We start from the raw sequence: 23405 nt of genomic DNA, 5'->3' as shown, positions 1-23405 counted from the left end.
AGTATAAGCGTAGTAGCTTCAATGTCTTACGAAGGTTTCTTTTTGTTTAGACTATTGTTCACATAGTAATGCAAATTGTTTACATTTGATATGACCAGTATGATTCAAATCTAGTTCTTAGTCTCAGTGTTTTAGACTATTAAAAGTTATGCAAATTTGGCGCAATCAGTGGCCCCTGACCAACAACTTGTAAATTATTTTAGTCAATGCTTTTAAACTCGGACCGGGGAGTGAACCGGAAAACCTTCCGCTTCATGGTTCGATCGGTTCAACCGGTTTGATCCTAGTTCAAAGGTTTAATAATTTTTTATTCATTTTAGTATTAAACATTTTGAATAAAACTAAAATATTTATTTTAAAAAATAAATACTTAAAAAAATCGGTTGAACCTCCCGGTTTTTACCGGTTCAACTGGTTCAATTAATTCTTTGGGTTTTTAATTGAACCGGACCGGAGGCATGGTCGGTTTGCGGTTCAACTGGCCGGTCCGGTCCAGTTTTCAAAACATTGATTTTAGTACCATCACATTTAGAATATTCAAGTGTAAGATTGAATTTTCAACCCTTAATGCCCTAACATTACTTTTGTTATCATAACAGCTCCAAGATTATCTTATAACCGTTATTAATTATCCGTAGCTAAATGACAGTGATAGTATCTTAAGGAAAAGTAAACCTTAATGCTTGAAAACACAAACTTCTATCTAAAAAAAGAAGACTACTAAGATGATAACACCAACTGATTATGAGTTTTTATTAACGACATTAATAGTGACAAGTACTCAATAGTTTAGTGTTGTAATTTATGTATTTCTTTGCAACTGCCTCATTTAACATTAAGGTTAAAGTTTAAAACTTTGATGTACTAAAGTTACTACTAGAATACAACAACAATTGAAATTGTCATTGACATTTTAAGAACTTTTTTCCTAAAATAAATGACTTCCAAAGTTATGAACTTTCCTTAGTTAATTCATGACCTCTCTAAAATAAAGACTTAGCTAAATTAACTAGAATTTCCTTAATGATTGATTTTTCCAAGAATATTGACCTAAACTAGGATTCCTTCCAAAGTTGTATAGACTTACCAAAAATAGTAACTTTCCAAGAAAGGAACTTTCTAAAATAGGAAGCTTACTTAAAAGGGAAATATTACATATAGAAACTTTACTCGTTTAGCAATGGTAAGTGTCCTAGGGTTGAACATCTCTAGGGGATGTATTAAAGAAATTATTGATGAACAATCAATATGTGTAAAGTAATAGACTTACATGTTATCTCTCTAGGGATTGAAGGAAAGGATCAAGAACACTAGCAAGACATTCTTCCAAGCTAATTGAGGTGAGTGGGATTTAACCCTTTGTATTTTCTAAAATCTTTTTGGCAATGTTTAGCAAAGTGTTACTTTCTCTATATGAAAATGGACCTTGTATGGCTATATGCATTAAACCTAAATGCTTCTTGTCATGAAATCTATATGTATATGATATGTTCATACTTATATAAAATTATTTGATTTTACTTGATTAAGTGTGAATGTTAATGTAATAGCTCTAATGGTCACGACATAATTGATAGGGGTTATAGTCTTGCCAATGTCAAAGTAAAGTAAAGTAAAGTGCAATGTTGGTTAAAGGATACTCCAAAGGTCCCTTTGATTGCCCGTTCTAGTGGGGTCAATCACTAGATTGAGTACTCAATGCCGATGAAGACATGTAACTATTAAGAGCTATTAACTATTTAATCAATGTTTATAGATGATACTAATGTGCAAAGAATGTTTACTCTTCATGAAATTGTGTGTTTACGTGTATAACTTTTGGAAATGTATAACTGTATATATATGTAACATACTCAGTCCAACAAGGGCGGTATGTTTTACTCACTGAGCAAGTTGATGCACATCCCAATATTTTAACATTTTATGTAGAGGATAAGTACGTATACGAGTTTGTTGAGGCTGATGGTGACTAGGATTGCTAGTAGAATAATAAATGTTATATTTGGATCCGTTATGTTAATAATGATCATATATGGCTCAATAGAATGATTACTTAAGCATTTTATTTTTATTTATGTATTAATAGAAATAAGTTCCGCACTAGATTTTCTATTGCTTCCGTAAATAAAATGTAATGATTATTGAGGCCTTGTATCTTGGAGAATTATACTCTTTGGGGTACGGCAACTGTCACATTCCAGACAAGGTGCGGGCTCGAGGTGTGACATTCTAAGCTACAACTATTTAGTTCTCTCTACCCTTCTCTCCTTTTCTAATTAATGAGATACAAGGGGTATTTATAGATGTATTTGGAGGAGAAAATGTGCTCATAATGCAGTCATAAAGTTGTCCTTAACTTTTCCAAGACAAATCTTGCTAGATCCAATAGTTTTCTCTTGCAGAAAAATTGATCAAAAAACTTGTGTGAAATGTCTACAACTTGCTCTTGCAAGTTGCAGCGGGTTTGCACTGTTTTTCTCAATCTACAATATTGCTCTATTTTTTGACCAAATTCAACTGCAATTTTTTCAATGATAAAAGCCAAATTAGCCTTTTCTCAAAACATAAAAATTGTAGTTCTTTGACTTAACTTTCGAATGCATCAGGAATCATCCCACTTGGATGTCTGTAGGTGGAGAAATGACCAAAAAATCACTAACTAGTCAATCCCCTGTTCAGCTTTTGAAAGCAAAAAATGCATGACGGTATTTCAACCTTTTGGCCAAGAAAATGTATGAATTGAATTTTGATATCTTCATAAGAACTGTAGGTCAATATCTTTAGATTCAAATGGTTTAAGAATCATCTCAATCCAATACTTGTAATTCAAGATATAGTAAAAAACCAAAAGGTGTCAAAACTATCAAACTTTTCTTCTTTTGTACTTGGTTGCATCCCATCCTATGAACATTTTACAATTCATGTTCACTTTAAATCACTTCTAATAATCAATAATCATCCAAATATATTCTCAATTCACCCCATTTGATGATTGAGCCATTAGACCTACAAAATATGATTTTTACCACTTTAACCCATAGAAATGCAATTTTTCACAATTGGACCACAAAATGCAACTTTCACTAGAAATCTAGTGTTTTTGTACCGGCAAAACCCCATACATGGGGGAGGGACACCACCCCCAATTTTAGTTGAAAAATCCGTTAAAGAAATAGTGTCTCATACATAAAAAAAAGCATTAAATAACGAGTACTACTCCCTTACATGGATGCATCTAATCCCTGTACAAATCAAAATATCTAGTGAATCCAGTGTTTGAATATGTTTTGGCAGCTAACACATGGAATCAAAGAGATATTGCGCCGTTTTTGGGAGACCTGCCAAAGCATCTGCAAGTATGTTCACTTCCCTATAAATGTGTTGAACACTCCCACTAGAAACCTAGTTATTTAACTATTAAAATGACTAAAACACACCAAAATATAAATAATAAAACACACTTAAAATATGCAAAATGCACATTTATCAAATTTCACCAAAACTAAGGGTTGAAGAGGCTTGAAGGCAGGGTCTAATTCCTCTCAAAATGGTGGTAATAACAGCATATTAAGGTAAGAGAAAAGAGATCTCTTTTGTAAAACTTCGAAAGCTGTTATTTGTTACTACCTCCGTCCCATTGAAAGTTTCATACTTTACCTTTTGGTTTGTCCCAAAATTAATGTCAATTACCACAATTGGCAATGAAAACTTTCCCCCATTTCCATCTCATGCCCTTAAATATACCAGATTCTTTTAATCTTTTGATGGACCCCAAAAGACGACAAGAATTGCACTTAATACGCGTGAGTCCCATAGCAAGTGCAAACAATGGTCGTGCAAGATACTTTTCCAAAAAATAGCATGAAACATTCTTGAGGCATGGGTCCCGCACGTCTTGTCACCACTCCATTATCTTTCTGCCATTTGACAAGTTATAAAGCATAGAAACTGAATAAAGGTATTGCTGGAAATTAGACCAAAACTTTTGAAATCTTGGCACTGTTGAAAATAAGTATGAGACCTGACATATTTTAGGACGGAGGGAGTAGTTGCAGATGATGGAAATTTCTTGTTGATCTCATATCTAATAATGGACTAGAAAGTGAAAAGAATAAGTTGGATCATGCATATAATCAAAAAATAAAAATGTAATTTAGCATATTTTATCTTGTTGATGGTGAGCAATAGTTAAGGGGTACTTGTGAAAGTACAAAATCTTCTCTCTGCTAGAATCAATTTTTTTATTGTGCTTTTTTCTGAATTGAGCTGAATTGTTACAAGAAAATTAATTTCAGGGAGGTTAATAATATTTTCAAAACTTTAGGGGAGGACAATAAAAATTGTTAAAAACCTCAAGTGAGGAATGTGAAATTAATATTCCAAAATCTTGGATCCCCGCATTTTGGAGTGGGTTTTCTCTGGATATGAGTGGGTTGAATTTTCCGGAAGTCCACAATTGCAATGGCTGGAAAGTGGAAGCAACTCATTGTGGTGATTTTACTGTTTTAAAAGTAAAAAATCACAATAAAATTTTTGCAATGCTTTTAAGAAAGGACATTTTTGTGAACAGGATAGCAAAAATTGTTCTAACGATTAGATTTATAATTTTTTTATAAAACAATTCAAAATTTCATTAAATATTAAAATCTGCACTAATAACAGAAATCACATCTGACAAACATATGCATATAAAACAAATATGAATAATAATAGATACTTCAAATCTAAAAAATTAATAAAAATTTTCAATGTAAAGTTCAAATATATTTAAACATCAAAGAGAAAACTATAGTACCAGAACATCTTCGAATGTTTCCTACTATCACATGTGCTGGTTAACTACTTCAACCTCAGATGTAATGAAGATAATAATTACATTATCCCTCTTTAACCTATAACTTGTCTCCAATAATTAACACTAACAACTACTGATGCAGTGCATCACTAGAGGTTCTCAGCAATTTTTAATTGTGATTTTATAAATTTAAAAATAGGATTCACGATGACAACAGGGCAGATATTCATGATCAACAGGGTCGAGGGAGATCTTTTTCCTGCCACTTTAAATGGGGTGGGAGGGCGGGAAAAATACCCCTATCCCGTTTGCCGCTAATAATTTAATATTATATATTTATATATGTACAACGTAAAAATAAACAATATAATAAAACTATATGTATGTAATATTAAAATTAATAACATGATATTTTCTTGTAATAAATTAATGTAATATTTCTTGTTAATTTATTGTGATTAACCAATAATTTTGTTACGTTAGTTTATTTTTTCTATTTTGATGTTGTTTATAGATACATAAAAAAAAGTACGATAATTGATTTTTTTTTTTATATAAAATCATATGTACAGAAAATAAATTCACAAGATCAAAATAATTTTAAACTTTTATTTCACGTTGGATAAATGTACAACAATTATTTGCAAGTTCATTGTTAGTGCATCACATATATAAAAAATTAAAATCAAGCAAAAAAAAATAAAAATGCTAGAGGTGTAGATTGGGGGCAGCCCCAGAGGTAGTAAGGTGCAGGGGGTAGAGATAGTGGAGATGGGAAAGGGGATGGGACTTTTTGGAGAACGGATCAGTGGATGGTATTTCTCCCATTCCAAATCCACCCCATGAAGGGCACAGTAACTTTGAAAGTTATAAACACATATAAAACTCTCACAATGTTACTTCGCATCGCACTTTATCCCCTTAACTCATTATATAGTAAGAGTAGTTTTGTTCAAAAACATCAAGTAGAGGGGGGACAAAATGCCTATATAATGAGTATAAATGCACAAAGTGCAACTGTAGATTAAATTGAGGAGAGTTAAGTGCATTTCACCCTAAATAAAAAGATAATTAAATGTCAAAACAAAGAAACTACTTTATATTGAGTTTAATGATTAGCTTGATTAAGGGTTAAAAAATAGAAAAGCTCCATGTGGTATAGCTATCATACAGAAAATTCCCATGTGGTTTCATATCATGTGCGTCGGTACCCTATGGTTTGAATTATTCTGAAAAGTCGACAGAAATCATTAAAATAGTCGGAGCTGAGTGAAAAGACGAAAATACCCTAATAATATAAGCGAAAATAGCCGAAGTAATTTAGCATCCCTAACTCTTTCAGCATCAGGAAGGCATTCACCTACTGCTCAGCATAAAGTGGCCAAGTTGCCATTGGAACGCCATACCAAACGCTTTCCAATGTTGAGTTCCAGCCACAGTGAGAGACAGAGCCTCCAACAGCAGGATGAGATAGAACTGCAGCCTGTGGTGCAATAACTTTTCCGACCCCTGCAGCTCGCTGCAAGAATCCTTCTGGCAAGACTTCTTCCAGGTTCTCATACTCACCTGGATACTCGAACTTTCCTTTAGGTGGAGGCGTTCTCAATGACCAGAGAAACTGGTATTCTGTGTGCTCGAGTGCATAGGCAATTTCCTTCACTTGGTCACTATAGTTGATGCTAAGTGGCCCATCCCTGCTTAAGGAATGGTCTGTTTTCTTCATTTCTCCCCTCTTTTCTGTTACCGACTTCAGTAAATTATTTAATTAAAGATGGAGATCAAAACTATATATAGGCTTTCAATTACTACCTTGATTTTGATGAACTCCAAGGCTCTGGGTTTTATAGTTCCATCAGTTCACAATAGTCCGAGGAAAAACTGTATTTTGACCTGGTAATAAGCAAGTGAAGTCATGGCTCACACCATCATGATTTTATCGTAGAAAACAAAGTGGGATTTGAACCATAAGGTCCGTCCATTCTCATCAATCTCGAAAGTTCTATGTTGTGGGTCTTCAGCCAAAATTGCAGGAAAGTGTGAAGGGTACAATAGGTATATCTGGTGAAAGTTTGTGATAAAAACTTATTTTCCGCAAGAAACATGTGCCTTTTCAGTGCGTTTAATACAAAAGCCTTACATTTGATGCTTTCTGTCGACTTTTCAGAATAATTCAAACTACAGGATACCGAAGCGTATGATATGAAACCATAAGGGGCTTTTTTGTTTTTAACCCCTTGATTAATGATAATAAAATTTCACGATTCAACATGACAAAGCAATTTATTGATAGTACATTTACATTTATCGAGTAAAAATCCTGAAAACATGGTAGTTTTTTATTTCTACTCGATTCACTAGTGAAAGGCATCACATCTGCTCTTCATGTAAACGGATAAGATACATGTGGCATGCGTTTGCAAGCTAAGTAGAAACTAGAAAGATAAAGGTTGGATTTCCATCTTCAATCAACTGGCTAAAGTTAGCAGAGAAAACGAAAGAAATGAAAAAAGCAGAGCTGGTTTTCGTTACTATGCCAGCGATTGGCCACTTAGTGTCATGTGTTGAACTAGCAAAGCTTCTCATTGAATGTGATGAACGATTATCGATCACCGTCCTGATTATGAAGCTGCCCTTTGATCCAAAAGTCAGTAGCTACACAAATTCGTTGTTAGAAACTCCGAATTTGCACATAAGGTACCTTGAGCTCATGAAAGAAGAGCCTTCTTCTCAATTGTCGTCTTTTCTTTCGATTTTCTTTCGATTTATCGACAACCATAAAAGTTGTGTGAGGGAGGTTCTTGCTGAAATATCCAATTCTGTTTCGTCGCACCTTGGTGGGATCGTCATAGACATGTTTTGCACCTCTTTGATTGATGTAGCCAATGAATTTGGGGTTCCTTCCTATATATTTTACCCAGGTGGTGCTGCAACGCTTGGCGTTTTATTCCAGTTGCAAAGTCTGAGGGATGATCTCAATGAAGATGTGAGCCATTACGAGAATGAAGATGTGAGCCATTACGAGAATTCAGACGTTGAATTAGCTTTGCCTACTTACATCAATCCTGTTCCAGCTAAACTTTTGTCATCTGCATTGTTTGAGAAGGATGGAGGTGTCGACATGGTCCTCGATCAGGCACAAAGATACAGGAAGACCAAGGGAATCATAATTAACACTTTCCTTGAGTTAGAATCCCATGCGATTCACGCCTTGAGCAATGATAAAACCATCCCACCAGTATATGCAGTAGGGCCTGTATTGAATCTGAAGGGAAGCAATAGTCAAAATCAAGAAACTGAGATGATTATGAAATGGCTAGATCTTCAGCCAGAATGTTCTGTTGTGTTCCTTTGCTTTGGTAGTGCAGGTAGTTTTGATGGTGACCAAGTGAAGGAAATTGCCTATGCACTCGAGCGCAGTGGATATCGATTCCTCTGGTCATTGAGAAGGCCTTCACCCAAAGAAAATTTTGAGTTTCCAAGTGAGTATGAGAACCTGGATGAAGTCATGCCAGAAGGGTTCTTGCAGCGAACTGCAGCTGTTGGAAAAGTTATTGGATGGGCACCACAGGCGGCAGCTCTATCCCATCCTGCTGTGGGGGGCTTTGTTTCTCACTGTGGTTGGAACTCAATATTGGAAAGCGTTTGGTGCGGTGTGCCAGTGGCAACTTGGCCGCTTTATGCAGAGCAGCAGCAGAATGCATTCCTAATGGTGAAAGACTTGGCAATGGCAGTGGAGATCAAAATAGATTTCAAAAGGGATTTCGTACTGGGTGTGAGTAGTGAGATTTTGAGTGCAGATGTGATTGAAAGAGGGATTAAACATCTGATGGATCCTGAGAATGAAATCAGAGAGAAGGTGAAGGAAATGAAAGAGAAGAGCAGGTTGGCTCCTAATGAAGGAGGATCATCCTTTTCTTCCTTGAGGCGTTTTCTTGAAGATGTGTTAGATAACATTCCATGATTGAATAGTGTGTCAGAATTGAATAGTGATAATGAATTACATGATCCCTTGTTTTTCATAAATTCAATAGCTGGATATCAACTACTACTACAATCATGAAATCTGCTATTATCAATTCTGTTTTGAGAGTCAGTGAGAATTAATCAATTAATGGAGTCTCGTTCCTTTATCCATCTGTTTTTCCTTTTGTACTTGCTTTTTGGCTATTCTGATCATCTATAATTGCATATGGTTCTTTGTTTCTTGTAATGTGCTCTGTATTCCTTGCTGGCTCTTACCTGATACGATTTTCCTTTTCCTTGTATCCTTTTATTCCCCCTTTTCCTAAAATTTTAGGGTTAATTACATTTACTTCCCCTATGGTTTGATCAAATAACAAACCAGCCCCTCATTTTTAACAAAACTATGAAAAGGTCCCTCAAACTCAAAGCTCCATAACAAAAACATCCCTGTGTGGCTGTGTCAGTCAACTAACGTTGATTTACAAACTGGCTGTAATGTCACGGCAAATATATGACAAAACTCCGAGAATGCCCATCAAAAATCTGTTACCAGTTATCTTTCTTCTTCCTTCCCCTTATGCAATCAAATAGTACTAAAACCATAATTTGTACGTTACTACTTATCTTTCTTCATCCTTCCCCGTATGCAGTATACAGTAAGATACTAAAACCGTGACTTGTCCCAACAAGACGCCAGAGTTGAAGCATCCCGCTCCAATTGCCAATGTCAGTTTTAAAGTTTTTTTTTTTTTTTCAAGGTTTGAGCCTTAAAAAAAAAAACACAAAATGTGGGTAAAAACGTGCTTAAATCGAAACTGAATTCTTCCAAAGTCTTCGGCAACTCCTAGAAATATTAGAAACACACACTGATGCAATAGCTCATATTCAATCATAAATGGACTCAACGAAAATCACCCATTAACAAATATGGGTAGATCAGATTATGGATAGAAAATCATATTCCAATTCATAGAAGGGTAATTACCCAATTTCATGGGCTATTAAATCCCAAAAACAAATTGTTACAAGGCCTGTTCATCATTGTCGGTGTGTGTTTGAAACAGAGAGAAAGGGATAGCGAGGAAATATGAAAAAAGCAATGGAGGCAGTGGCGATTGACAACAGAGTTGACGGCGGCAATGGTATGGAGTATAGGTGGCAAACCAACCCATTTAACTAAATTTACCCATACCCGTCCATGAATAGGTGGGTATGGGTATCTTAAATTTTTGTATATGGATATAAACGGGTTATCCAATAATACCCATTTATTAAATGGGTATTATTGGGTAATCCATCAAAGCCAATTAATCCATTTAGAATTCTCTTCCCCCAAGTCTCTTCTCTTCCCCCACCCTTTTTTTTTTCAAATATTTCATTTTGTCATGATGTTAACTACTTTTGTTTCACTATTATTATTATTTGTTGGTTTTATCTTATTATTTTATTTTCTCTTAATTTGTTAACTTGCTCACTTTTTAGCATTACCAATTTATGATAAGTTTTAGCCTCTTTTCTTATCTTTCTAAAATGAAATTTTAAATTTATATATGAAAAAAATTTTAGGGGTTCAAAATTTTTGGATTAAGTTTTTATATTAACTTTTATAGTACTTAGTTCAAATTTTTTTTATTCTTATTATTCAATTATTAAATAATATGTAATTTTGCGACATAGAGTATAAATGGAAAAAAATTGGTAATTAGGCTTATTGAACATTATAAACAAATATTTAAAATTAATGGTGGGTACAAAGAGTGGTATAAATTGATAATTTAGTTTGAAAAAATAAATTTAAATGAGTATACAAAAAATTAAAATAAATGGGTTATAAATGGGTAATCGGGTTACCCAATTCATTTTTTGATTTACCCATTTATACCTATCTAATTAAATGGGTATAAATGGGTTGATTCACTTATACCCATTACCCATTTTATCCAACCCAAACCCGCCCAAGTTACCCATTTTGACACCTCTAGTATGGAGACATAACTTGTTCTTGGATAATTACTAGATTGATTCATATATGAGCTTGTTCTCCAAATTTGTGTGGTTGTTTAAATAAATTTTTGTTGAATGTTTGGTTTTGACTTGTTGGGGGGGGGGAGGGGGAGGGAAATAAGGAGAGACCCGATCTATGGTTTTGATCACTAGAATTCTTTTTTTTTTTTTTGGCACATGATAGATTTTATTCTATATTTGCTTTTACTCTATGTTAGGGGAAGGGAATCCAAAGAAATCAAAGGGAGGGGGAGGTGGAAGAGGGGAGGAGACTGCTAGGGAGAGGGGAAAGGGGGATCCAAAGAAGTTATAGGGAGAATTCGGGGGAGACTGAACCACTATCTAACTGGTGAAATTTTTTGGAGAGGGGGAGTGGGGAAGTGGGGGATCCAAAGGGGTCAAAAGAAGGGGGAGGGGGAAGTGGGGACCCAAAGGGGGAATTTTATCCTACACCCAAGATGAGTTTTAAAACTCTCCTGGTGACCAACTACTCTAAGAGTAGTTGTTTGACCACTAGTACTTAGTTTCTTTATTCTTATTTTTCTTTTTTTTTTTCTCAATCTTTCCTTCTCTAATTTTTTTAATCTTTGTTTTATCTTGTACTATTGTCACACCTTCACTTGCTTTTTCTATTTTTGGTAAAATAAATATTTTTTATGGATTTAGAATTTTATTTTTGAAATCTTTTGAACAAAGACTATTCTTTATTTCATGACATCCATTAACGGAGTTAAGGAACTGTTACTAATGGGGGATAATCATTATTTCGTCAAATTACAAGGTTTGTTTCATAATATGAACAAATCTCATGGGAGGTACACCTAATTAACCCAATACTTTTCTCAATGAACATTAAAAAGTCCTCAAAATTGACTAAAATAAGGCAAATTCTGATATGCGGCTTTAAACTTTGTAGGCATCATGTTCAAAACATCATTGGAATGAAATTGATTTACAACCATACAATAGCCAAGAAGCATGATCCAAATTAGGAAAATATAGATAAAGAAGATACAAAAAGTTTAAAATGAAGTGGCTTGCATTAGAGAAGTAACAATGAACTTATTTGATATTGCTTATATTTCACACAATTGTAACTTGTTTGGGTAAATTATCCAACTGTTGCTCAACTCTTTTGCCAATGATCAGATTATGGATAGAAAATCATATTCCAATTCATAGAAGGGCAAAATTAAAATATTTTTCTATCATTTGTGCCCTCACTGGAAGGTTATCCTAGCTCCACCACTGCATGAAACTCTAAAATCTATGCATCAATCTGTCGCATGCATTGACATTTATTCTCATTATAAAGGTAGGTTTGCGTATTGAAACGGTATCTGAAAAAAGAGAAAGCATAGCTTAAGGTGGTTTGGTCATATGCGAATATTCAAGACTTTTCTCTCGGCATCTTCTGATCATATATTGCTGCATCCACCTAGAGAGAGAGGCGCTTTGCATACATGTCACTTCAGCATTGTCGGTGTAAAGGGTACTCATGCAAAGGGTAACATATTGTTCATACAGCCATTGTCGGTGGCCTTTAATGTCATGTCATTATCATTGAAATTTCTAAACTATTCTTTGATTGATCATAGTAGGTGCTGAAGTGTACATATTTAAAGTAGTTGGGAGGGGAAAGTGTTTCTAAGACCCAATTTAGAGGGGCAAAGTGTAATTAATTAACCTCAAATTTTCCATGAAACTGCAGAAATTAGAGCATAGCCAGTTCTGCTAGAAGTTGAGATACAATCGGGGCCTATTGGACGGTGATATAACTATGTTATGCAACCGTGACACAAGTATTTCATGTGATATAAGCCACAACTTGGAAAGGATTTTTTTGGGTCAATATTCCCTTTTCCTTATATTATTGGGATACTTTTAGAAACTGCCATCGAGGTTTTGACCATTTCATATTGTCTTCTAAAATTGTAGAAACATTACTTACCTTCATGTTAGTTATTTGGGATCCAGTATCATTGACTCTGCTACCTTTACAACTTAGTTGGTTTTACATAGTTTTGTCCATAGAAAAAAATTAAGTCATTTGTTCATTGCATTAGTCATAATTTGAAATGTGAAAACATAACCAATTTATCATTGAAAAGGGCGCCTAATTGAAACGAGTGCCAAATACTAGGCACCCTTTTTTTAATTGATATACTTGACAAATAATAGGAGTAAGACATGAGAAGCTTGCTTGGACAGAGGTACTGGTTAAAAAGTCAAAACTAGGGGTTTGAGAGGCTTGAAGGCGGGTCTAATTCCTCCGGGCGAATTTAAGGTCCGGGCCCCACTGCCCCTTAAATTCTAATAACATTTATACAATTTTAACGTAATTTTGAGTGTGTTCCCACTCTCCAAAATTTCTTTCCTCCTCTGTCCCCAATTTTCCCCCCACTACCGACGGTCTCTCTTTCTTAATCCATTATTTACTTTCTTTGTCCCCACTTTCCAATTTCCCTTTCCTCCATCATTTATTACTCCTCTGGTTTCTCATTTTCCCCCCAACAGAGCCACAAATCTATCCGCACTAAACTTTGCTCATAAGCACATCCCATCTGCCGTCCCACACTGAATTGGATATTCTAAGTTGGATATTCTTACACTTGACACTGAATTGAGTACTTATATTAATGACTTGAAATCAGCTAAGGAATTTCTCGATTTAAAAAAAATCTCTGATCTAGCTCAAAGGTTGGTGGAGACTAAGAGAGATATTGTGTATCCATTGGTTTATATGCTCTTAAAGTTGGCTTTGATTTTGCCTGTTGCTACAGTTACAGTAGAAAGGGCTTTTTCAGCTATGAATATAGTAAAGTATTGGTTATGAAATAAAATGGGAGACACTTGGATGAATGATTGTTTAGTTACTTATATTGAGAAAAATATACTTCGAGAAGTTCAAAATGAGAAAGTCGTAAACCGTTATCAAAATATGAAAACTCGTCGTGAACAATTGTAAATAGTTTAGTTTGTTTTTGAAATAAAATTATTATTACATTAATAATTTTGAGTTTGTCTTTTTATGTTTTTCATGGAATATATATATCATTTGTACTTGTTGGTGAATTTTTTTTTTCTTAAAAAACTAGAAAAAGAGCAGATAAAAAATTTTAGTGTTATTTTGCTCCCACTGAGATTTTTTTCTGACTCCGCCACTGGTAATAACAACATCTTAAGATAAGAGAAAAGAGTTTTCTTTTGTTAAACTTTGAAAGCTATTATTTTTTTAGTAGCGGATGATGAAAATTTCTTGTTGATTATAGCTAATAATAGACTAGAAAGTGAAAAGAATGAGTTGGATCATGCATACAGTAAAAAAAAAAAAGTAATTTGGCTTATTTTATCTTGTTTGTGGTGAACAATAGTTAAGGGGCACTTGTTAAATTACAAAATTTTCTCTCTCCTGGAATCATTTTTTTATTGTGTCTCTTTCTAAATTGAGTTGAATGGTTTCAAGAAAGTTAGAGTTTCAAGGAGGTTAATAATATTTTCAAAACTTTAGGGAGGACAATAAAATATATTAAAAACCTCAAGCGAGGAGTCTGAAATTAATAGTCCAAAATATATCTTGGATCCCCGCATTTTGAAGTGGGTTTTCTCTGGATATGTTGCAGACTTCGAGTGGTTGAATTTTCCCGAAGATCACAATTTCAATGGCTAGAAAGTGGAAACAACTCATTGCCGTGATTTTACTGTTTTAAAAGTGAGAAAATCACAATAAAATTTTTGCAATGCTTTTAAGAACGGACATTTTTGTGAACAGTATAGCAGAAGTTGTTCTAACGATTAGATTCATAATTTTTTTTTTATACAACAATTCAAAATTTCATTAAATATTAAAATCTACACTAGTAACAGAAATCATGTCTAACAACAAACATATGCATGTAAAACAAATATGAATAATAATAGATACCCCAAATCTAAAAATTTAATAAAAATTTTCACTGTAAAGTTCCAAATATATTTAAACATCTAAGAGAAAACTATAGTACCAAGAACATCTACGAATGTTTCCTACTATCAAATCTACAAGTTAACTACTTCAACCTCAGAACTAATGAAGAGAATAATTACATTATCCCTCTTTAACCTATCACTAGTCTCCAATAATTAATAGGGATAATTTCAGATACCTCCTCGAGGTTTCTAACAATTTCATTGAGCTCCCCTGATTTTGAAAAATTACACCTACTTCCCTTGATTTGATAGTGCTAGTAACAAAACCTTAAAATAATATTTACTTGGTCAAATTTTTAAATGAATACCCAAACATGCGCTTGTGTAATGAGTTTTAATTTATTTCTGTATACAATTATAATATTATTTAGTATAATTAAGGAAATGGTACCAAATTTTTCATGTCCATACCTACTATTTGATAAACAACTATAATAATAATTTTATCACTATGATAGGATACTTTTGATGGTATTCTATTATGGATTTAGATTTAGAAGATAGAAAAGAAAATGTGGTTATAATTCATTTAGAGTTTATGAATTTTTTGAGAAGTGGGATGATCATAATTTAGTAGTAATTTTGGGCCATTTCTTTTTGATTTATTGTTCATTTTAATACCAAAAAATTAGAAAAAAATATCAGTAAAATCATTGGATTACATATAAATTAACTCATAAAAAAATCACTAATTTGACATTTGGTTACAGTGGAAACTAGAGGGAATAGTGGTAGTTCTACAGTTTTATTGGCAAAAAAATTAAAAAATGAATAAGAAGGAAAAAGAATGAAAAAATAATTTTAAAAGTAATTCTAAGTATAAGCATACCAAACAAGGAAATTTCATTAAAACATTTAAGGTAGTATTATCATTTTAAATGACAAAGGAGATATATGTAATTTTCAAAAGCTCAAAGAAGCTAAATGAAATTGTTAAAAACCTCAAGGGAGGTTTTTGAAATTATCCCTAATTGATCCTAACAAGTAACAACTACAGATGCGGTGCATCACCAGAGGTTCTCAGCAATTGTTAATTGTGATTTTATAAATTTAAAAATAGGATTCAATATGACAATAGGGCGGATATCCATGGCCAATAAGGTCGGGGGAGACCTTTCTCCTACCGCTTTAAATGGGTCGGAAGGACGGGAAAAATACCCCTATCCTGCTCCCCGCTAGTAATTTAATATTATATATTTAGATATGTAGAACGTAAAAATATACAATACAATAAAACTATATGCATGTAATATTAAAATCAATAATATGATTTTTCGTGTAATAAATTAATGCAATATTTCTAGTTAATTTATTGTCATTAACCAATAATTTTGTTACGTTAGTTTATTTTTTCTATTTTGATGTTGCTTATAGATATATAAAAAAAAGTACGATAATTGATTGATTTTATATAAAATCAGATATAGAGAAATAAATTCAAAAGATCAAAATAATTTTTAAACTTTATTTCTTGTTGAATTTTGGAGCAAAAATTGTAAAACAATTATTAGCAAGTTCATTATTAGTGTATTACATATATAAAAAATTAAAATCAAGCAAAAAAAATAAAAATGCTGGAGGTGCGAGATAGGGACACCCCAGAGCTAGCAGGGTGCAAGGGGGAGAGATAGTGGGCATGGGGAGGGGGCTAGGGAGTTTTTGGAGAACGGATCAGTTAAGGGTACTCCTCCCATTTCAAATTTGCTCCGCTGCCATCTTTAAATAGGAATGTAATAAGAAATGTAATAACACGAAGGACACTATAACTTTGGAAAGTTATAAATAGCTATAAAACTCTCACAATGTTACTTTGCATCGCACTTTATCCCTTGAATTCATAATATGGTTAGAGTACTTTTGTTCTAAAACATCAAGTAAGGGGACAAAATGCCTATTTTATGAGTTCAAATGCATAAAGTGCAACTGCAGATAAAATTGAGGAGAGTTAATTAAGTGCATTTAACCCTAAATAAATATAATTAAATATAAAAATGAGAAAGAAACTACTTTATATTGACTTTAATGATTAGCTTGATTACTGATAATAAAATTTCACAATTCAACACTGCTAAGCAATTTATTGACAGTAAATTTAAATTTATCAAGTAAAAATCCTGGAAACATGGTAGTTTCCAAGTGAGTATGAGAACCTGGATGAAGTCTTGCCAGAAGGGTTCTTGCAGCGAACTGCAGCCGTTGGAAAAGTTATTGGATGGGCACCACAGGCGGCAGTTCTATCCCATCCTGCTGTAGGGGGCTTTGTTTCTCACTGTGGTTGGAACTCAATATTGGAAAGCGTTTGGTACGGTGTGCCAGTGGCAACTTGGCCGCTTAATGCAGAGCAGCAGCAGAATGCATTCCTAATGGTGAAGGACTTGGCAATGGCAGTGGAGATCAAAATAGATTTCAAAAGGGATTTCGTACTGGGTGTGAGCAGTGAGATTTTGAGTGCAGATGTGATTGAAAGAGGGATTAAACATCTGATGGATCCTGAGAAGGAAATCAAAGAGAAGGTGAAGGAAATGAAGGAGAAGAGCAGGTTGGCTCCTAATGAAGGAGGATCATCCTATGCTTCCTTGAAGTTGTTTCTTGAAGATGTAATAGATAGTATTCCATAATTGTTTGTCAGATCTGAATTGTTATAATGTATTGCATAATTGCTTCTTTTTCTTAAATCCATAGCTGAAGATCAACCATTACTAATATCCATTAACTCTGCTATAACCAATTTTACTCTGAAAATCAGTAGTGCTTTTTTCTGTTTTTGCTTGTTAGGCTTTCTGCTGTTTTCCCTTTCGCACTTTGATTTGCTATTCTAATCTTCTACGTGGTACTTTGTAGGTCAAATACAATCCGTGACTGCGAAATGGACTTACAATGTAGACTTACAATTCAGTTAATAGTAACAGTGAATAGCTAAACTTATTAATTAAGCTTCGGAGTTGGTAAAAGTTTAGGGAGTATTATAGTGCTAAACCAAAAATGACGGGACCAAATTGTGACGACTTTATTGCGGCATTGAGAGCAGAGTATGTCTTTCACAGCATTTAGTCACACGTAGTTGTGGTGCGTGCCGTTCTAGTTGCAATAATTGGTGCATTCAATTAAAGCATAGTTTACTCTTATAATGCTTGAGAAGGTGGTACGGTTTTTCTTCTAATGTATGTATTATCATTGCAGGCTCTTACCTGATAAGTTTTCTTTTTCCTTGCGTCTTTTTTTTTTTTTTGCATTTTGTAAAATTTGAACTCAATGAACACGGAAAGTCCTCAAAATTGACTAAAATAAGGCAAATTCTCATATGCAACTTTGTAGGCAACATGTTCAAAACTTCATTGGAATTAAATTAATTTACGACCATATAATAGGGAAGAAGTGTGATCCAAATTAGGAAAATATAGATTAAGAAAACAAAATAGTGTGAAATGAAGTGACTGGCATTAGAGAAGCGGCAATTAACTTATTTGATTTTTTTTTTTTATTGCCAAATTCCATACACAGGGGAGGGATGCCAACCTTTAATTTTTATTAATCATAAAATAAAAATATAAAGAGTCTAAGAAGGGCCTGAAAAGACCTAAGAACATTTATGAAAACAAAAATTAGGAGTATTCCTCCCGTACAAGTTACAATTTATTTATTTCTGCACATGCAAAAATTCCCTACCATCTAAAATCAAGCTAGCCTTAACCGCTGAAGGAAGTTGTTGAATAGAAGTAAAGAGCGAATCAGAATGAAGATGAAGAGTAGCAAGCCTAGCCGCCATGGAATTTAACATGACTAACTGACGGAGAAAGTGACTGCCAAAGCTCTCTAATTTGACGAAGAAAATTGCACAATGGCCATTTAGACACTGCCCCGAAACAATCAAATAAACAACAAAGAAGAATCAACCTTAACTTGTAAATTCTGGACATTTCTTTCACCACACAATTGAAGACCAAATAATAATGCATGAATCCCTGCCTCCAACACCTCAGCTTCCCCCAACTCTTTATAGAAACCAAAAACCAAGTTACCTCTGTGATCACACACCAAACCACCACCTGACACCCTACCATTTACTACACTCGCATCTGTATTTAATTTGCAAAAATTCGCCGGGGGTATCTTCCGGCAAACCGAAATTAATCTAACAATTGTAGAAGAATGAAAAATAAATTGAGCCAAGGAAGAGTCCATGTCCCCACGGAAAACACAAAAAGTTTGGAATGAAGTGGCTTGCATTAGAGAAGTAACAATTGACTTATTTGATAATAAGTACGTTTCGCACAATTGTAACTAGTTTGGGTAAATGATCCAACTATTCCTCAACATTCACCACCGATCATATTTACCCAGACCATTAAAGTGGGGAAAGTTGACTACTTTATAAACTTGGAATGGCCAAACAATCAAGATAAAAGAATTTCAAATATCAACTCTTATACAAAATGATGTAAAACTTTATTCCGTACTACATTTGTACTCATAATTAGATAATATAGTTTTAATATAACACCATCACAAATTTAAAAACAAGTTCAAATGTGGTGTAATGCTTAAAAATCTCATGCATGTTGACAGAGAGGTCCAAGGCTCTAATGTTGGGATATGTATTTTGGGTAGAAGGCAAAAATCTCATTGGGTTTGAAGATTTAGGTTGATCAATCCTTGATTTTGATGATTAACAATAAAAAATAATATGGACTAATGATTTTCATGATTAACCTTGGTTGTGTGTAAGAATATTGATAAGTGTGTATTTTGCACGTTTTAAGTGTGTTTTATTATTTATGTTTTCGTGTGTTTTATTCATTTTTATAGTTAAATAACTAAGTTTCTAGTGAAATTTGCATTTTGTGGTCCAATTGTGAAAAATTGTATTTCTATGGACAAAAGTGGGAAAAATTTCATATTTTTGTAGTTCTAACGGCTCAATCATCAAATGGAGAGAATTGAAAATATATTTGGATGTTTATTGATGATTTGAAGTGATTTAAAGTGAACATGAAGTGTAAAATGTTAATAGGATGAGATGCAACCAAGTACAAAAAAAAAAAAAAAGTTTGACAGTTTTGATATCTTTTGGTATTTTGACTATATCTTGAGTTACAAGTATTAGATTGAGATGGTTCTTAAAGCATTATGAAGCTAATACATAGATCTACAATTCTTGTGAAGACATCAAAATCTAGTTCAAGCATTTTCCTAGCCAAAAGGTCGAAATACCATCATGCATTTTTGCTTTCAAAAGCTGAAACAATGGATTGAATAGTTAGGGGTATTTGGTCGTTTCTCTGCCTATAGGCATTCAAATGGGATGATTCTTGATGCATTCGAAAGATAACTCAAAGGACTACATTTTTTATGTTTTGTGAAAGAGCTAATTCGGCTTCTATCATCAAGGAAATTGCAGTTGAATTTGGTCCAAAAATAGAACAATATTGAAGATTAAGCAAAACAATGCAAACGTGTTGCAACTTGCAAGAGCAAGTTGTGGACATTTCACAAAAGTTTTTTGACCAATTTTTCTGCCAAAAAAAAGGCTAGATCTACCAAGATTTGTCTTGGGAAAGTTAAGGACAACTTTATGACCACATTCTAAGAATATTAAGAATATTTTGTCTTCCAAAAAATCTGTAAATACCCCTTGTATCTCATTGATTAGAAAAGGAGAGAAGGGTAGAGAGAACTAAATAGTTATAGCTTAGAAAATAGAACACAAAGTTGTGCGAGCAAAAGGTGAGCTTTTCGTTGTAGAAAAACAACTATGTTGTTGTGAAATTGAAGATCAAGAGTGTAAAAGTGAAGCTTGAAGATCTTGTTTCATTCAATTGAATAAGATTTCATCAACCTTTACTCTTTACTTTCTTGTTTATTTCATGTTTCATTTCAAGAGTTTTATGAGCTTCAACTCCTTACTTTGCTAAACTCTTACATACTAGGGAAGAGATGAACTTGTAGTTTCTTGACTATGTGATCACTTAAGTTGATTTTTGGCCATTTGTGAACTTGCTAGTTCATATATTTGCATCTCATACTTGTAGTTAAATTGATCACCAACTATAATCATTCAACCATGTGTTTGTGCACTTAAGCTTGCCTTGCATGTGTGGTTCAAAGTATATGAACTCTATAATACATTTTCACGTTAGTAGGAGGTGGATTTAGATGGAAACAAGCTTATAACTCATTGAATTTCATGAACTTATGCTAAGTTAGTTTATCATGCAAATAGATAAGGGCTTGATATGAGTATTCTTGTATATTTGTGAAAACAATATCCAAGTGAATAAGGGAGTTACTTCCTTAACAAGTAGCAATTTAATGGTCTAAACAACCAAGTTAATCATTGTCTTGAAACAACAAGGGATTCTAATCCCTAGGGTTTCCTCACTTATTCTTACATAAACCAAATCTAAATTGTTCTTTACTTTTATTTCCTTTCTTCCAATTTGCCGCCTACATGGTTAGTTTTACCACCTCATAGTTGGTGTTATATTTATTAAGCTGTATAGTGTGACAGCCGCACTTCCCCCTTAGGCGAACCAGAGGGTTCAGCGGACCGCCTGCCCAGCTCTCGCCGGGACTCAGTCGTTCACTCACACAAATCAGAAAGAGAACCACAAGAAAGAGCAAAACGAGGATCCAAAACTTAAAACAAAACTTATATACATTGCTATCTCAGAAAGAAGTACAACCGTCGAGAATACAAAAGTTCTCAAGTCACCATACAACCAGCCCGTGCCAAGCACTAGGGCGAGAACCAAAACAAAACCAAAACTAGACCCAGCCAGTCGGTACAGAGCTCTCGCCCTTGCTCGCCTTCCCCTGTTAAGGAAAACAAAACTAAACGGATGAGCTAAAAGCTCAGTGAGGTTCCGAACATAGGATCAAGCCATAAATCAAACAATAAGTCAAGAAACAGTTACAACATTTACAATAAACCATACTGTCGCGCCCCACTTTTCGAATGAATATGTGGATGAATTGTGTGATGTGTGTGTGAAGTGTGGTGTGAACGTGTGCAAAATAAAAGTAAAGGCCATGGGACTTTGGAAAGCGACGATTTGGCCAAAAAATAGTTTTAAAAAGGGTTTTGAAATGAAAAGTTTGGAGTCGCCACTTGGTAATGGTTTAGGGTGTACCAAGTCACCCAAAAATGAGTTTTAAAGTCAAGTAGTAATAAACCCTTTTTAAAACGACTTCTAGTCTACGTAAGCCAAAGAAAAAGGTTCGGGAGTCACGTTTGACAAAGGGGAAGGCAAGGATAGAATCCAAGGCACCCCTTTGACCTAGCCAAGGCTAGTTGCGCGACTTAACCTTACCTTTCCTAGTTTTCTACCCAATGTATGTTCGCACGTTGGATATGACTATATGAATGCAAAACGGAAAGGAAAATGCAATCCTAGATGCTACGATGTCTCTTATGAGGCTTGTGGTCCCAAACCACATGAATTGTGGCGGCCAACAAAGGAAAACCTCATAGAGGTCGATTAATGCAAATGAGATTCGAGTGCGCAAGTGTGAAGGTGTATGAAAGAAGTGTAAGTGCAAGTGCTTGTGTGAAATTGTATAAAGGTGCTCGTGTGAAATGGTATAAAGTTCAAGTATTTTCGTGTGCAAGTGTACGAAAATAGAATAATAGAAATAGAAGGTAAAGTGGAATTTCATTTGTGAAGTGAAAATAAGCAAGTGATAGGTAACATGTAGTAAAAAGGTATGGTTTGAGAAATGTGAAAAAATGTGATTAAAAGAGTATGTAGGTGATAAAAAATGAAAGTATGATCCTAGAGGAATGCAACAAGTCGGGTACGGGGGTTGACTCCTAACTTTTCGACTTTGATTTACCCTTTGATTAGAAGGCAAAACTAGCGTGCTAAGGCTATCGGGTAGCCACACTCGCTCGTTTCCCTTATCAGAAGGGGACACTCAAGCAAAATGAACCCTATAGCTAGTATGGGATGCAAAACCTAAAATGAGGGGAGAAGGAGGGTCGAGGATCATGCCAAATGATAAAACTAAGGAAAATGCATGATATGTAGTGAACAGGCAAATAATGCATGAATGAAAAACAAAGGAAAAATCTTATTGGGTCTAGCGTTGGACTAGCCCTTTCTATGAATTCCTAATGAAATAACGAGCCACAACTAGCGTTGGACTAGTGTGGTGACGTACATTCATCCATTCCATTCATTCATGGTTATGAAAGCAAGTAGACATGCCAAAACGCTCGTAAACACGTAGCACGTAGCACTTAGCATGCTCGACTAGATGCAAGAGCCTACTAAAGCAATTTAACATATAACAACAAAAGCAAGCAACCAAGGGGAAGGGGAAATGGACCAGATGCTCTACGAGCCCTATCTATTACAAGCCAAGAGGTGTACACATACCCCATAAAAGCATAAAGGGGAAGGGAAAATGGACCAGAGGCTCTCCGAGCCCTATCTTAAATAAAAGTAAAAGCCAGTAAATGCATGCAAGGAGATAAGGAAAGCGAAGTAGACATGCATATTCATGTAACACGTAGGAGCACGTAGAGTCAAACGAGGTGCAAATAAAGGGGTAGAATGTACCTCCCTTGAATCGACGCCCTAATGTAGTGAAGTTACTAATTTACCCTCCAAAATAATAAAAAGGTCAAGGTACCACTTAAATTGTCAAATAAACGCATAAAATAACCATTAGA

At 34.3% G+C, this 23405-nt stretch overlaps 2 protein-coding genes across 2 annotated transcripts; both read left to right on the top strand.

Annotated features, from left to right (window-relative positions):
* Positions 1–7295: 7295 nt before the first annotated feature.
* Positions 7296–8759, top strand: LOC140006468 (anthocyanidin 3-O-glucosyltransferase 2-like). The gene has a single exon (XM_072048397.1). It carries the CDS (start codon positions 7296–7298, stop codon positions 8754–8756), a length of 1461 nt encoding a protein of 486 aa, XP_071904498.1. The 3' UTR covers positions 8757–8759.
* A 7608-nt stretch (positions 8760–16367) lies between these two features.
* On the top strand, positions 16368–17406 carry LOC140006883 (UDP-glycosyltransferase 71B2-like). The gene is made up of 2 exons (XM_072049554.1): positions 16368–16412; positions 16861–17406. Exons 1-2 carry the CDS (start codon positions 16368–16370, stop codon positions 17347–17349), a joined length of 534 nt encoding a protein of 177 aa, XP_071905655.1. The 3' UTR covers positions 17350–17406.
* Positions 17407–23405: the final 5999 nt, after the last annotated feature.

Source organism: Coffea arabica, chromosome 5e, assembly GCF_036785885.1.
Source record: "Coffea arabica cultivar ET-39 chromosome 5e, Coffea Arabica ET-39 HiFi, whole genome shotgun sequence".
NCBI classification, from domain to species: Eukaryota; Viridiplantae; Streptophyta; class Magnoliopsida; order Gentianales; family Rubiaceae; genus Coffea; species Coffea arabica.
Note: the sequence above shows the minus strand (reverse complement) of the source record. Positions and strands in the feature narration are given on the sequence as shown.

Excerpts from the sequence above, each read along its gene's own strand:
- LOC140006468 (XM_072048397.1), top strand. The coding sequence starts at position 7,296 with ATGAAAAAAGCAGAGCTGGTTTTCGTTACTATGCCAGCGATTGGCCAC.
- LOC140006883 (XM_072049554.1), top strand. The coding sequence starts at position 16,368 with ATGGGGAGGGGGCTAGGGAGTTTTTGGAGAACGGATCAGTTAAGG. Across the intron at positions 16,413-16,860 it reads GGAGAACGGATCAGTTAAGG|TTTCCAAGTGAGTATGAGAA; the intron begins GTACTCCTCCCA and ends GAAACATGGTAG.